The sequence below is a fragment of the Zootermopsis nevadensis genome, unplaced genomic scaffold (genome assembly GCF_977971745.1).
Source record: "Zootermopsis nevadensis isolate Lab colony 2312 unplaced genomic scaffold, Znev_1.0 Znev_ptg000052l, whole genome shotgun sequence".
NCBI classification, from domain to species: Eukaryota; Metazoa; Arthropoda; class Insecta; order Blattodea; family Termopsidae; genus Zootermopsis; species Zootermopsis nevadensis.
The window spans coordinates 44,114-60,716 of record NW_028259184.1 but is presented as its reverse complement, the minus strand read 5'-3'; the positions used below and the strand labels follow the sequence as shown (position 1 = coordinate 60,716).

The following is a 16,603-nucleotide window of genomic DNA, read 5'->3' as shown; positions in this document are numbered from 1 at the left end:
TCTTGCCACGACAGAGGCACAGCTACGTGAGAAGCTGCCAGTGCTATCCTGTGAACACTGTCCAAAGGTGTGGTACCACAAGCTCTGTGCCGAAGCAGAAGGTGAGTGTGTAATGAGATAATGTTCGTAATATATATCGTAAAATCTTTTACTTGAAACAAAAATGTCGACTGCCTCATGTGAGGGTTATTTTTATGAGTCCAGTGTCTGTTCCTTTATCGATCAATGACGTACTGTCAGCAATGTTTGTACTGAACAGATTGTTTTCAAACTAGGTATGAACATCATTACATTGAATGTCGCTCCAGACATATTTCTTATATTCCTGTCTCTTCAGTGGTTCCAGACTTGCAGACATAGCAGTTGTTTCCTAGAAGGACCAGTTACTAGTACAGTTCTATCTTTTTCTATTTTAATTTAGGCAAGGACACGAAACCTCTTTGAGACTGAGTGCCATAAATTCTAAAAATGTACAATAAAAGCTTGTCATGTGATCACACCATGTGCCCCCCCCCAGTAACATTTTTTAATAACATATATTATTATTTTGTACACATAGTACATTATAAGTAGCAATAAAAATTAGAAACTGTAACAATAGTACAAACAACTTTATTTATAAATTTAAAAATTTCCAGAATAACATATTTCTCACTGTCAGTGAGGTTTTTGTTGCTGGATTTTAAATAATTTTAATTCAAGTCATGCTGTTGTGTGGTGACTTAATCAGTGACACTAAAATCTGTTGCTACACGTGGTATCACACTCTCTAAGTCTACTAATGATATTATATAACATTTGTCTCCTTTTTAATTTGCAAAATATATTTTTTTTGTCTTCAGACAGTGCAGAACTTCTTCCATGAGCCCAGGCATTTAATATAAGCCTGCATTTAAATTCCCAATAGTGAATGTGATAAGACAGCATACATTTTCTCTTTCTTGATTAGCTTTGTGTATCTTAAGGTGCACCAATTGACATCAATAGTAAAACGTAAAGGTAAAGTTTGTCCCACTATACGCCATGTAGGCGTTTGGGGTGAGTGGAGGTATAGCTCCTCTCTTCCTTGACCTCGGCACTAGATGGGGGTGAGTGGTCAGCATCACGCCCCGGCCGGCTTTACCCCCGGGAAAGGACCCCGGTACCCATTGTAGAGGAGGCTGGGTGGGCCCCAGAGGCTAGAGGAAAAATCCACTGCCCCCGTCGGAGATCGAACCCCGGTCGTAGCTAGTCACTATACTGACTGAGCTATCCCGGCTCATTGACATCAATAGTACTGCCTTTAATATTATCTTGGAGTAGAAAAGAGAATTGTCCTCTCTACATCTTATTTAGTGTCCTGTAAAATACAGAGTATCCCAAAAATATGTATGCACATTATAATATGGATTATTAGCCTTGTTATTGATCTTTGTGTGTTATGTTTATGAGGGGAGTCTAGTGTGGTCTACACTTAACAGATGATACCATGATTCATATACACAAATGGTGGAGGGTTGATTGAGTTTCAAGCAATGAAAATTCATTGATTGTCTGTATATATCTTTTTGGGACAGCCTGTATCATGAACTGATGTAAGCAATACTCCTGAAGTATCTGCAGTTTTCTTTGCTGGATCAAAGATATTTTGAATTCTTCCTAGATCATCAGACCTAAAGTAGTCATAAAAATTCTTTACAGTTGATTTACTTTGTCTTCGCCATATTACGCTTGTATCTAACACATGCACACTTTATTTTAGTGAGCGCACAACTTCTGAGAAACAATTTGTTGATTCTCTTTCAGGTTTGAATGACAAGCGCACACAAGCCGCCATCTTCCGTCGCCTGGATTTGTTACCAGAAGAAGAGCAGTCTGTGATATTAACTAAATTCCGAGGAGTAGAGACCTCAAGTCTCCGTGAGCAGAATGAGTTTCTCATGATGCTGCTAAGAGCACACTATGAAGGAAAGCAAGCTTGCCACACTCAGCGAGTTCCTTAATCAGTACCTGGGAGGGAGTACCATCTTCATGAAGGCCAAACGTTCCTTCAGCTGCTGAAGCGCAAGGGCTCACGAGATGATTTTGGACCAGTTGTGAAGGAATTGAGTCTGCCAATGAATGCTGCACTGTGTAAGGTAAAATAGCATGTTACTGGATCAGTACCTGAAACTTAAAATTCTGCCGTATTGCTTCTTTCAAGTACTTCAAAATAATTTTGCTCATGTTTCGTCATGCTGCCACTATCGTAGTCTCTTCTTATGATGGGGTGAGACTTTGTCTCTGTGGAACTGTGGCTGCTAATGGGCCCATTCTCCATCCCCCAGATGATACAAGGAGTGAATATGGAACTTGATTAAAGTGAAGGACTTAGACGGAAACTTGTCTCAGTGCCACTTTGTGCATCACAAATTCCACACGGACTGCCCTGACATAACCCAAGACATCCAAGGTGAGATGCTGTTGCAATAAAAAACTACAGTGAGAAATGAGAGCTGCACTCTGTGTTGAGAACAAACTTAACGTCCCATTTTACAAATGTTAATGAATGAAATTCTATTTTTACGCAATTAAAAATCAGTATCACTTTTTCAGTTTGTGTAATGATTTTTTATTACACAGAAGCACATGACAAGAAGTAACATACAACATAATTTCCACCCCTGATCACCATTACTCCCACCTTGCATGTAGCCAAGTTCCTCCTTTGTGCTTAGTCATTTTTGAGAGTCTCATCTCACATGATCTTATTATTTGCATCTCCATTAATTTATAATTAATTGCTGTTCGTTATTATAAACATTTGTGAACTGTATACTTATCTTCCTTGACTCTCGTGTGTGAGTGCGCACATGAGACAGAGAGAGATATATATAACTTTCTTTGAATGTAAGTTAATACTAATAAGTTTATTTTTGTGTTCACTTTAAAGGGACTTCCAATGAATATTTCTCTTCTATAAATTGAGTAGTTGGTGTACATTGTATATTGACTTTATTTGTTGTTGTTATTATGTGAACAGCCACGGTGGTCTAGCGGTTAGAACGCTGGCCTTGTAATCCTGGGGTCTCGGGTTCGATTCCCGGCGGTGCTCGAATTTATAACTTGTGTTGGGCAAGGCCGTGGTATAGCCAACACGGAGTTTTCCTCCGTGGCATCCCAACAATTACTCCATTCACACACAGAAGCAGGCAATGGCAAACCACTTGTGGATCATCTGCCAAGAACGTATATGAACAGGTCCCAGTCCGAGAAAAGGAGGGAAGGATCCTGTTCATATGGACCTGTCGTCACACAGAACACTTAATAAATAAAATAAAATAATTATGTGAACAGGAAAAGTGGTTTTTCATTTTGAAAGAATAAAAAATCTTTAAGGGTGTTCAGCAGCAAAGAATTGAAGAGAATATTTGTGACTAAGAGAAATTAATGCAGAATTGAAGAGAATTACATTGAACTCCATAAGATGTACATTTAATGTAGTAGTATGATTAATGAAGGATTATAATATGGTCATCATGATTTAAACAGTAAAACAGATGACTTCGTTTCAAACACTTCATGGTAGAATCAGACATGAATAGTATTTTCGAAATGGATCTTAAGAAACTAGCATGTGAGCATATAAATTGTACTGAACTAATTATGGATTGTGTCCAGTGGTGGTTTTTTTTGATGAACCTACAAGTTCTGCGCACGTGGGATTGGCTGAATAACTGTCAACTCCTGCACCACGGAATTAGCAAATCACTGAATTGTAATTCTGTATTGCAGCCTTTAATGGGTTAGTCTAGTGTTACTCAGACTGTACTTTACAGAACACTGGCAATATATCGAGTAATCTCAAGGGTTCTAAGAGAGAATTTTGTCAAATGGTGGACTGACTCAGTTGTCAAATACCTTTGCTGTTATGGCAATATAGTTAACTTGATACACTGCGTCATTACACTTTTAAGTCACACTGTAACAATTTAGGGAAACAAGGTTATCAGTCATTGTTGTGTGCATTTTTAATGCCCTCAGCATGCATATTTAGGATGTGTGCAGCAGTACTTTATTGAAAACGGTGCAAATTAGAGATGAACTTCACATCTCCCAATACATTTTACTAGTTTTTATAAAGTTAGGACTGGCAGAAGAGTGGTGATGACTGTCATTCATAGTGACATGAAATCTGAGTGTCAGTATATGTGTAACATTATTTGGATGACCAACAACAAACAGTCTGTGTGATGCTGTGTGACTCCAGAGGGTAGCGTACCTAGCGGACGTTCTTACGAAGATACGTGAACAAAATTTTAAGGTGTGACTATCACAGTTATCTTGGCATGTGAACAAATTTATATATAAATAAAATAGAATTTTGGAGGACGTGTACTGGTTGAAAAAAAATGTTTCTGGCTGTTTTCAACCATTGGATGACTTTTCCAATGAACTTGAGAGCTGGATAAGTGATGATTTTTTTTCAGATACAATTGAACGTGTATGAGACCTACAAGTTGCAGTGAACGTTTTCAGTGGTTATGAAACCTTTGTACGTTCTCTGTCACAGAGAAAGGTTTGTTATTAGAAACAGATATAAGAAATATGACACTTCAGCAGGCCGTGGTTTTGAAAGATACATTAATAAACATTCCTCTTGGTAACTTTTGTGTCAGTTTGAAGGAAGATTGTCCACAAATTCCAAGTGTAGCTGTGAAGAAGCTACTTCCATTTCTATGTACATATATATGTGAAACAACATTCCCAAGATAAGATCATGAACAAACTCCACCCTGCAAGGATTATTTTCAAAAGTTTATAATCAGCTATCCAGTACATTTCCTGCTTTTACGTAGTGCAAAGGATCTCTGTTACGTTCATAAATCCAACCACTGGAGCCTAACCTGAGTCATTGAATCCATTACATGCCCTTCATGTTTTCTGAGCACAATTCTAATGTGAATTTCTCATATCCTTTGTGCACATTACGTGTCTGACCCATTTTATCCTCCTTGATTTAATCACCCAAACAGTACTAAGTTTTGAAGCTCTTTATTATGCATTTCTTTAGAACACTCTTACATAATCTTCCCAAGGTTCAGATATCTTGTCTGAAAGATAGTGCATTTTACTCATATACAGAAAACATATTGTTTTCCCAGGATCCCCCATCCTCTTCAGGGCACGCTAGCCCAACTACCCGTTCATCACCAGCTCCAACACTGGAAGTACCTGAGAACAACATAACAGACAGTGGTACCAGTGGTCTGCGACCACGTTCTTCTACAGTGGGCGCTGCAGAAGGCGAGACAATGAAACGGGAACTACAAAAAAAGCAGTCAAATGGCAGCCTTTCTGCCAGCAACTCCCAGCAACAGTTGAATTCCGTCACTCCTCCCAATGGACAGCAGAAGACCAGTCCCATGATGAATATGTGAGTTCCTTTTGTGGTGTTGTCAGTTGGTTGATAGAATTTCTTTTTTAAGTCTGTTCTCAAGTGTTATGTTTATATGGAACTCTTAGCTTATAAACAGTCAAACCTAATGCCTGATGAATTTAAACTACATAAATCTACATTTTGTTAATAAAATTTCTTCCACGTTATCATTAATGTGTATACCGTCATGTTAGTATTCTTCTAGAATTAGAGATGGACATTTACTTTGTTACAAATGTAATGATTGTACTCTCATGACCTGTTTGCAAGAGCCTCTTCTGTGAAAATTGGATAAAACCTTTTCTTTGAAGGATTGTTTCATCGCCACTTCCTCCCTAATCTTAAATGTTTACTGATGTCACTATGCAGGAAATACAGTTATTTATATGTAATATTTGTACAGATGGAGCATCAGCAAAGATACAGTCCGTACTATAACATCTTTCTGAACCCTCATATACAAGACAGATTTTTGTATTCTGAGATCTCTCCATTTCAGTGACAAATATTAACCTTATAATACACAAGATGAAAACTGTAACACAGTTTGGAAAATGAGAGTAATTATGTCGGTGATTCTCATGCTAAATATTAAAGTCTCATTTTCAGATAATAAATATGAAAGGATCAGTAAACAATTTGGGATACAGATCTACAAAGTGTGTGACTGAAATGGATATTTGTGTGATATGACAATTACAAATGCAGTGATGGACATGATTTGTGTAGTACAGGGGTCGTCAACCTTTTTATACCTACAGCCCACTTTTGTATCTTTGTTGATGGTAAAATTTCCTTACTGCCCACCGGTGCCGCACATACTGCCCACCACCATGAAAGAGGTACAGCTCGAAGACTGAATGATGGCCGTTATGCGCACTAAACTCATGCCTTTGATACGGAGCTCATTTGTTGCTCCTTCATCCACGAGTTTACTTCGAGAAGTGCCCGGTGAATTATTATCTATATTCAAAATTTTAGAGATGGAATTCAAAAGTAAATTGCAAAAGCATATTTTAAAAAGTCAAACTCGCGAAGTTGTTAGCAGTGTATTCGTTATATGAAGGAAGAACCAAATTTGTAACAACGGACAAAAACCCACACCGCCCACCATGAAAGCTTGAATCGCCCGCTAGTGGGCGGTACGGACCAGGTTGACGACCCCTGGTGTAGTATAATGTCTTCCTCTGATTTATGAGACAATTTGCATATTATGAGAATACATTGCTCTTGTCCTGTGAGGACGAGAATGCTGCAGGAACTGACTAAAACAGAGTTACATTTTGACGGGGTGAGGGGTGATCTGATTGAAGTGTATGTATGTATGTATGAGAATAAGATTGCAAGGGGTTGTAACACATGTCTGGAAAGAGAAATTAACTGTTGCATGGTCTATAGGTTTGCGTTATGATAAAACATTTGCAAATTCTGAAAGGGGTTAGATTCTTTCTCAGTAAAAAATACAACAGTTTCATAAGTTAGTGGATATTTTAAGCAAAGCTGGAAATTAAAATTTGTTCCTTTGATTATCTATCACCAGAAACTTCATGTTTTTTTAAGCATATTTAGATATTTTTATCTAGTTTTGGCATTCTGTGGTAGAATAAGAGAAGAACAGCTTCTTTCAGAGGACTGTTTGAAATATTCCAAAATTTTTGCAGAATTAACTGTGGGAAAATCTCAAGCATACTGAACAGACAGCACATTGATAGTAGTAACTTACGTGATTTTTATATTCTAAGAATCCAGAAACTGTCAACTAAATCGACATAGAAACAAACGTGCACTAACCCCAATCATTCAATGCTGGAGTTCACTCAAACATCAGTATATCAGATGCTTCGAGAGACATAAATTTAACCTCAAATGTTCTTCAGGACCAAACTATCTTAAGCAAAAACTGTAATAAAGAGTTTCAGGTTGGGGATGGAACAGTACTTAATGATGAAAACAGAACTAAACTATAATATGTGAATAAAAATTATGAGTATAAAGCCATGAAAAACAGTCTGGCTAGTATAAAGTTTTAAGAATTCGTATATTCTATATTTTTATGACACTTTTAAAGAAGGAAATTGTAACATATTTTGTAATTAATGTGTACATAATGAGAAGTAATAACAGATGAAGAAGTTACAGTTGTATGTTTACTAACTCTGTACCATTACTTAAGTAAAATACATAACTGTAGGTCACCTGAAGATCTTATAAATACAGCAAAATGTGGAGTATCATCTTCATCATGGACGCTACAAACCAGGGTGGGGGTGTTAGCCCCATGCCCAACCCCCCCAACCTGGAAGACCAGGCCTCCGTATTTACATCACCTGGAAGCAAGGTGGTCCAGCTATACCCCCAGAATATCATACAAAAACAAAATAGATCACGTCTGTTGAAATATTTTTGTTAATAGTATTGAAAAATTAAATAATAAATGAATCTAAAAGAATGTGAAATATCTAGGTAATAACATTGTGGGTGTACACTGTCTGAAAATAAGCTTGTCAGTGTCGTTTGATTTGTTGATTCAGGAATTGCATAACTGTTATTTCGTAGAGCAATCGCCCACATAAATGTAGGGCAGTAGTTTAACATTTTAGAGACAGACACATGTTTAGGGTTTTAAATTCTGTTATACCTTCAAAAATTTTGCAGTATTTAACAAGCTGAAACATGGGAGATAGGAGAGAATTTTCACAGTGTATTCAACTGAAAACTGTAATTTCTCCAGATTACTTTTACACCAAGCATTGAAACAAAACATTGATTTTGTGAACAGATTCCTGAAAGTTGGTCACACCTCAAAGACATCACCAACACAGGAGCTGAATCAGGATGTGGCAAGGCAATCTGGATCATGGCGCCAAGCCATCTTCAATCGGATGCTGACGCCTAACAAGAACCTGTCTGGTAAACTTTAGTTTACTTTTGTTTGGAACCATCACTGACAAATTTTTATGGCTTAAAGTATAATTTGCTTCATAACTTTTAATGAAGATTAACTGCTGGATTTTGTCAGGACCAGACAGATTTGTTATCAGTTTCAACAAGTGATTTTGTCCTCTTATTTCTTGAGTAGTTGTTGCTAGTAGTGGAGTACTGTATGAGGCTCAGAATGATTCAGTCTCCTGAAATTAGACATTTCCTTCACTAAAGATGCAGTGGTTATATGGAATAAATATAAATATAATACAGTAAAGTAAAGCCATCCCACTGCACGCCATATAGCTCCTCTCTCTCTTGTCAGCATCACGCCCAGGAAATGTATTAGACTAAGAGGCTCTGTGATTATCTGTTGTGATTCTCTCATCCGTTTGTTGTGTTCAAGCAGAGAGGGGCCTGGGGTTAATCAGTATAAAGCAGCACCCACTGAAGCGAGACAGAGAAGAACTGCGTGCTCTGTGGAAAAAAGCTATCAACCAGCAACTGCTGCTCTTATACGGATGGAGAAGGAGAATGCGAGGCTGCGAGGTATCTGTCAGAAATATTATAATGCTTGTTTTAGAACAGAACTGTATAATAAACAGTCACAAAGGAAACAGGAAATGTGGTCAGCTGTCAATACAGTGAAACCTCTATCTATCGTTCCCGGAACTATCGTTTCCCGGATGCATCGTCCGTTTTGTTCGGTCCCGAATACATCCCATATAAAATAATGTTACATTTTCCCGCTTCTATCGTTCCTCGAACTATCGTTTTATCGCATCGATCGTTCAAAAATCTTAGTCCCGGCCAACAATTTTCCCGCAATGATCGTTTCTGAGAAATTAAAATGCTGGGTTTTGAGATAAATTAATACCGAAAGACGCACAATGTTTTTGGAATACACAGTAGCGGTAACCTGTTATGTCGCCCAACCAGCACAGATCCTTTTGGAATGAGGGGTCAGCGGTGCAGGGGTGATAGTTGGAGTGAATGGCGGTGCTCATTGTCAGAAATTTTACGATTTTAATTAGGGTGCACTCATATTTCGTTCCAGCGATGCCAAATGGCATGTGCAGTGTGAATTTCTTTACAAATGCTTTTATTACAAGTACAAAGGAAAGGCTGGCAGCACTTTTCATTCTTCTGGTTCATCTCGTTTCCAGTGGTTCAGTGTCTTCTACGGCTACGTTTCGTCGTGTTCGGCAGTAACAGTACTTCCATTCTTCCTGTTATAGTTCCAGTCTATACTTTTGTTGTTGTTCCCGTAAATATTTTGTTATTCCTCTTACTCCTGTTAATTATTTTGTTATTATTCCTGTACCATGTCTCGCCCACTAAAGCAAGTCAGAACTCTTCAAGAAAGATTAAAAATCGTAGAAGAAGTGGAGAAGAATCCATTTGAAAAAAGAATCGACATTGCTAAACGCCTTGGATTAGCACCATCTACTTTAAATTCAATAGTTGCAAAGAAGAAAGAAATCCGAAAACAAACTGACAAGTGCGGTAATTCATGCAAAAAAAGGAAATCCGGAAGAAAATCAACTTTCAGTGAGCTAGAAAGTGTCCTCTTCACTTGGTACCAGCAATCGCGGGCCTCAGGAATTCCTGTTGATGGCAACATCTTGCGGGAAAAAGCCAAGACGATAGCCGCAAGACTGAATATTGAAAATTTTGCAGCGTCGAATGGCTGGATTAGTAGGTTTAAAGAACGACATGGTATGGTCTACAAGAAGTTAGCCGGCGAAAGTGCTGCTGTGGATGTGGAAATAACGGAGCTGTGGCTCGAGAGACTGCCAACACTGCTGGAGGGATATGAGCCGCGGGACATTTATAATGCGGATGAGACCGGACTTTTCTACAACGCCCTCCCGGATAGGACTCTGGCATTGAAAGGTGAATCTTGCCACGGGGGAATACGTGCAAAACACCGAATTACTGTTCTTCTGTGTGTTAACAGTGACGGTAGTGACAAACGGGTTCCGATTGTAGTTGGAAAATCACGAAAACCGCGTTGTTTCAAAAACATGAAAAAACTTCCGGTGAAATATCACGCCAACAAAAAGGCTTGGATGACAACAGACATCTTTACGGCGTTTTTAAGTTCTCTGGATGCCTCCATGGGCGCACAAGGCAGAAAGATTTTGCTGTTTGTTGATAATTGTGCCGCTCATCCGAAGGACACGACATTTCTACGAAATGTGAAAGTCGTGCAGTATCCAGCAAATTGCACGAGCGTCTTGCAACCGCTTGATTTGGGCATCATAAAATCTTTCAAGCAGTTGTATAGAAAGCGCCTTGTGCAAACAGCTGTATGTGCAATGGATGCTGGGAAGGATGTCAACATGAAAATTGACGTGCTACAAGCAATTCATTTCACAGTGGCAGCTTGGCGGCATGTCTCCCAACCAACTGTTCTGAATTGTTTTCACAAAGGTGGCTACGGGTGTGAACTTCGCACAGAAGCAGACTCTAACGTCAGTGTGGATGAGCATGATGGCTTTCACGAAGACTGGAATAGATTTGGCGCCGTGAAAGACGTGGTTAAATTTGGTGACTACGCGGCAGTAGACAGCGAGCTTGCTACATGCGGAGTCGACACGATTGATAAGTTGTGTGACGATCGCGAAGGGGGTGGGAGCAGTGAGGAAGACGACGAATGCGAGCCCGAAGCTGTGCCGAGTTTTGCCGAAGCACACGCTGTATTGGCAAAAGTGAAGTCGTTCTTTTATGCCCATAATATAAGCGAACGTGACGAGGAAAACATTTTGAACGTGGAAAGTACTCTGTTTGGTCTAAAACGTAAAGTTTCGACAAACCAGTTGTCCATTAAAGACTTTTTTGGTAAAAAGAAGTAACTTTGAAAGAGAAACATTGTTTTTTTTTTAAAATTTTTAATGCTTTCCCGCATCTATCGTTTTTATTTCCCACCCCCGCCGAAAACGATGCATCGAGGTTTCACTGTATTCACAAATTTGTTCTTCTGCCTGTTTGTAATTGAGCTTCATGCAGTATACACCGTGTTTCAAAAGTAGCTTTACAACTTCGCAGGAGAATATAAATTTATTTAAAGGACGTGCGCAATATTTTTAAATGCACAAATTTAGCCAAACACATCGAGTTTCACGCACGTAAACTGTAGTACGGAAATGTTGCGGCGGGTTTGAAGACGACGAAGGATTTCTGGACTCGGTAATTTTCAGTGACGAAAGCACGTTCCATGTCACTGGTAAGGTCAACGCCCACAACTGCAGGATTTGGGGTAGTGAAAATCCACGTACCTTCCTGGAACATGTTCATGACAGTCCAAAAGTTAATGTTTTGGGCCCTCAGCAAAGATAAAGTGTACAGCCCCTTCTTTTTCATGGAGAAGACTATTACCGGCATTGTGTATCTGGACATGCTCCAATAGTTCCTCATTCCTCAACTTGACGAAGATGACCAGGAAGGACGCATTCACTTCCAGCAAGATGGTGCACCCCCTCATTACCTCGGAGAAGTGCGCGAGTACCTCAACAACCGTTTCCCAGGTCAGTGGATTGGTCAGGCCGCACCAATAGCATGGCCACCTCGTTCCCCGGATCTAACACCTTTAGATTTTTTTTTGTGGGGATTTGTTAAAGATCGAGTGTACGTGCCACCCTTACCTGCAGATGTGGCCGAACTCCGAACTCGAATTACCACCGCAGTTGCTGAAGTGACACCAGAGATGCTACACCGCGTGTGGCAAGAAATTGACTACATAACAAATGGAAGTCACATTGAACCATAAAAATCTGATGGACATAAAACTTGAAGTGTTTGACTACATTTCTATGTTCTGAAATTATATGTTTCTCCTATCAGTTCACCAATATCTCACCCTCAAGTTGTAAAGCTACTTTTGAAACACGCTGTATTATCATCAACATTACTTGAAAAATTTATTGTGATGCTTTATTTATTTTTTTTAAAATCTTGGTTAAAACAAATTTTTTATGAACTGACAAATTATATTTATAATAATTAAATTTAATGATGGTGTAAGGCAATATAAACATATTAATAACTTCGGATTAATTGTTTCTACAGACATCAATGCATTTTGCCAAATAATTGGCACTAGGAGGCCAAGGCCCAATATGGGCTCTAGAGCCATTGGATGGATGGAGGAAGTGGCACATTGTGTGTTTGTAATTATATTCTCAATCATTCATTCTGCAATCCAAACATAAACAAGAGTGATCTAGCATTTACATGATTATGTATATTATCTTTTATCATCTGTGCACCAAGTTTTATGCTTGGTCTAGCTGATCATGTGTTGCAGTAGCATAGTGGTAAACTATTTCACGCTAAAGTTAAAATCCAGCTTACAGCCCCACATGATGGGAGTTTAAATCCCCTGTGATAAAGGTTATTATGCTTTCTTTGCACACATGCGTATACACAAAATATTTTGGTGATGTTTTGAACATCATGCCATTTGGGGAGATGAATCAGATATTTTCATTTGCTGTTCCATATCACATCTTGCCGTGACAACTGATTCTGCTTGCTCATCACTTTTTTTCTCTGTCTGATGAGTCACTTTTGTGATCAAATTCATGATTATCACCAATTTCATTTTGAGTATAACCAGATTCTACTTCTGAAATATTGTCACATGCACAATCCAGAATTGGCACAATATCATCACTTGCATCATCATTTTGCACCATATTGTGCATTTGCTACAAGGGAAATTAAAAAAAAATATATTTTCATCATCATCATCTAACTATCAAGGAGTTTGGGCCTAATGACCCATTCTGGCCTCAATTGTCCAGGAATTCTTTAAAGGGCGTCCTTTATTTCTTCTTCCTATTGGTTTGTGTTTCAAAATTAGATGTGGAAATCTGTTTTGCAATGTGTAAAAATTGTCATCAGACTATTTTAATCTTGTATTGATGTCCAGATTATGGTATGTACAGAGATTTGTATGCTTGTGACATCTGGTGAATATTTTACATGCTATTTAAAATAAACAGCAGTGTTTCTAATCCTGTAATGCCATTTGTCGTTGCTGCTACTTGGACATTTTAACACATTTTCAAACAGCAATGGGGTTTGGCTGCATTACACTGATATTTTATTATATCATTATTCATTATTATAAAATATTTTTCAATTCTTTTGCAGGAGATGAACATTATTTTTGTTATTCTGAAATTTTGGTTTGCAGGCATTTGTTTCCATAATTTTTTTTCGTATCTTCCACACACTCGTGCTTTTATAAAGAAAGATAAGTAATGTTAGTAGTTTAAGTGTAAAAGTTGTGAAAAGTGGAAAGTAATACATAGTTTTTGTTTATCAGAGTTTATAACCTTATTTGCAATGATCTAATCACCTTGTGAATATGAAGGTATACCAGCATACACAAAGAAACAGCTATTGATTAATCTAATTTCTTCTTCTGAACACCAAACTCTCTGGTATTAGAATCGAAAGGTAACACTAAAATATGATTTTAGAATCTGTCCTCAATCCAATCCACCTCTAACAACAAATTTAAACTCTGATAATAGGACCTAGTGATTAGGAAGTGCTCCCACTACGTCCGGAATCCAATGAAGTCCGTATTTAATGCGTTCACTCTCAGGTAGCAGAACCTAGAGGTTTAATACTGCTAACAAAAATTCCACCATTTTATCCTGTTATGTTCCAGTACGAGGCCAGGAAATAACATTTTTTCTTTGCACAGTATATTTTTAAGTTGGAATAAATGTGCAATTATTATGTTGATATTGAAATTAGAGTAGAGCACTGATTGTTCATGGTAGTTGTGGGAGGCAAGGGCCCAGATAATCTAAAACACAGTTAATGCAGATTATATTTAATTAGCATTATCATCATCATCCGTGTAAGCAAAATAGGAACTTTCACAAATTTGTACATATTAACATACATATTCCTATTGCAAAACATACTAAACATTCTTTTTTGAAGTCATTTTGTAAGCAAGTCCATAGATTTTGTTTTGATATTTCTGTTGGCCTTTTTTTTATATACTCACAAATTTGTAAAAAGGTCATCGTAATCAAAGTCATTTTCATTTCCCATGAAGTAAAGTGAAGATAAGGAAAATGTAATTACGCAGTCTGAGACCTTGGATAAATTGGGCCCCAGATAATCAGAGCTGTGCTGTAGTTTACTAATTTTGTATTTTATTGAATTACGAATAATAATTAACAACCACAGGATTGGTTACATCATCAGACACTGTAAAGTAACCCATTGTTTTGGCAGCCCGACAGGAGGAAGCGACAGTGAAGCGCATCAAGTTGGAATATGATGAGATAGGTTCATGTGTGCGAGAAGTAATGGAGGTGTGGGATCTCTTGGTGAGCAAGGAGAGTCGCGTCTCAACTCAGTGTGACTCCAAAATGCTGCTCCAAGCCATCAGGCAAGGTGAAGACATGAGATAATAGCAGATAATGGAGAAATAGTTCAGTGACAGGATTAAAATAATTTAATCTCAGAAATAATAAAGTTAAATCTGGGGTTATACTCATTTGAAGAGGGTTGGGAAGGATTGTTATCCTACCCCTTACATAACTATGAACAGAGAGGGAACTTCACTGACAAATATGTGGCATTTGGTAAAGTACACTAATAAAGCCAAATTTCATCATTTTATACTTAAGCATCTGTAGACTTAACATTATATTGTGTTGTATTTCTTAATACTGCTGCTTTGTATTTGAGGAGTTACTGGTTTCAATACCAGCCTGTTATTTTTAATGTTTTTTTCCTTGTACTGTTGAAGGAGACATCACATTGGTGTTTTAAAATAAGCCATGACCAATTCGTTCATGTAACATACCATTCGTAATCACCTTATTTCACAATACAAGATGATTATAAATATTCTTTTCACTTTGAAAAATGTTTTTAAAAAGGTAAGCTATGCACAATAATGAAATTTGTAGGGCATGAATAAAAACTCGTTTTGAAGTCAGTTACCTAATTTCAATGTGAGCCCAGCTGGTGATTCTACATGTGTCAAAATGATTGTCATTCTCATTCCAAAGATTGCACATTTGCACATACATCATCATCTCAGATGTGAATTTTGATGTCATTTTGGTTTTGAATTATTGGTGCAGGGGTAGACAGTCTGTCAAACAACCCCCCTTCCGACACAAAAAGAAATTGCAGGGACCTAGGGGCAAACAGCTGTTCAGAAATTGTCACACTGCAATGAAAATGAAATGTGTTACCATGGGCAATATATGAATGCATTTCACATTCTGTTCACAGTTATTTTAGAAACAGGCTTGTATGAAGCATAAGTGGATGGTTTGGCAGGTGAGGTTAGCCCAGACTCTCTTCAAAACCATCTCTGCATTGCCTTCATTGATGGGATTTCATGAAACCACAACATACAGTTATCTCTCTGCATACAGTTCATACTTAAGGTATACATCCTGAAAATGTTATTATTGAGCGTAGATTTTTTTTAGAATAAAATGTCTAGAAGTGCAAAGATAATTCATAATCACTCTTTGTATCACCTCTGCATAATAAATTTGTTAGGAGCTTTCTTACTAAAGTGTTTAATTTCACAAGATTGTTGGATGTTTTTGCAGGAGTTCCACGCAGCAAGCGTGGGGATGTTTGGCACTTCCTGGCAGAGCAGTACTGTCTGAAAGTTGCTCCAATAGATACAAGCAAGTTCCCTAACTATCACGTCCCGTACGAGAACCTGCTACGACAACTCACCTCCCATCAGCATGCCATCCTTATAGACTTAGGTGAGACAGTTTGTACTTCATCCATGCTTGACATCCATTAATTTATGTGCCTCATTTGCAGCCATTGCCCTTTCATTACTCACCTCAAGTCTCTGACTGAGCAGTGATAATGTTTCATTAATGGATTCATAGTCAACTGAACTGTGTTGGTAATTTTCAGCTATTGAAATCCAAAATTTAAAACTAAACTTTAACTGGACCTAAAGTATGGTAGTTGAGTTTCCTGTGCACTAGATATAATACACTTATTCCACTAGTGACATCAATTATTACCTGTGCTTTTTTAATAAAATGTATACTATATAAAATAGTTCTAATAAGAGGTGTAGAACTTAGTGGAAAGTACGTATTACATCGTGCATAAACTTCTTATATGATAAGCTACTAGGAAAATTTAATTTTTGTTTTGTGTAAAGTAGAAATAATATTAAAATGATTGATAACCAGAATTACATTCTGAAGACAACTTTTGCTGGAAACTCCAAACATTGGAATTCAGCCATCAGAA

The 16,603-nt window shown here is 37.8% G+C and overlaps 1 protein-coding gene across 1 annotated transcript; it reads left to right on the top strand.

The window, feature by feature from the left end:
* Positions 1-1,977: 1,977 nt before the first annotated feature.
* On the top strand, positions 1,978-16,068 carry LOC147871489 (uncharacterized). Its single transcript, XM_087361119.1, has 7 exons — positions 1,978-2,117; positions 5,124-5,395; positions 8,178-8,308; positions 8,730-8,869; positions 14,588-14,749; positions 15,602-15,759; positions 15,931-16,068. The coding sequence occupies exons 1-5, from the start codon at positions 2,097-2,099 to the stop codon at positions 14,609-14,611; spliced, it is 588 nt and encodes a 195-aa protein (XP_087217245.1). The 5' UTR covers positions 1,978-2,096; the 3' UTR covers positions 14,612-14,749; positions 15,602-15,759; positions 15,931-16,068.
* Positions 16,069-16,603: the final 535 nt, after the last annotated feature.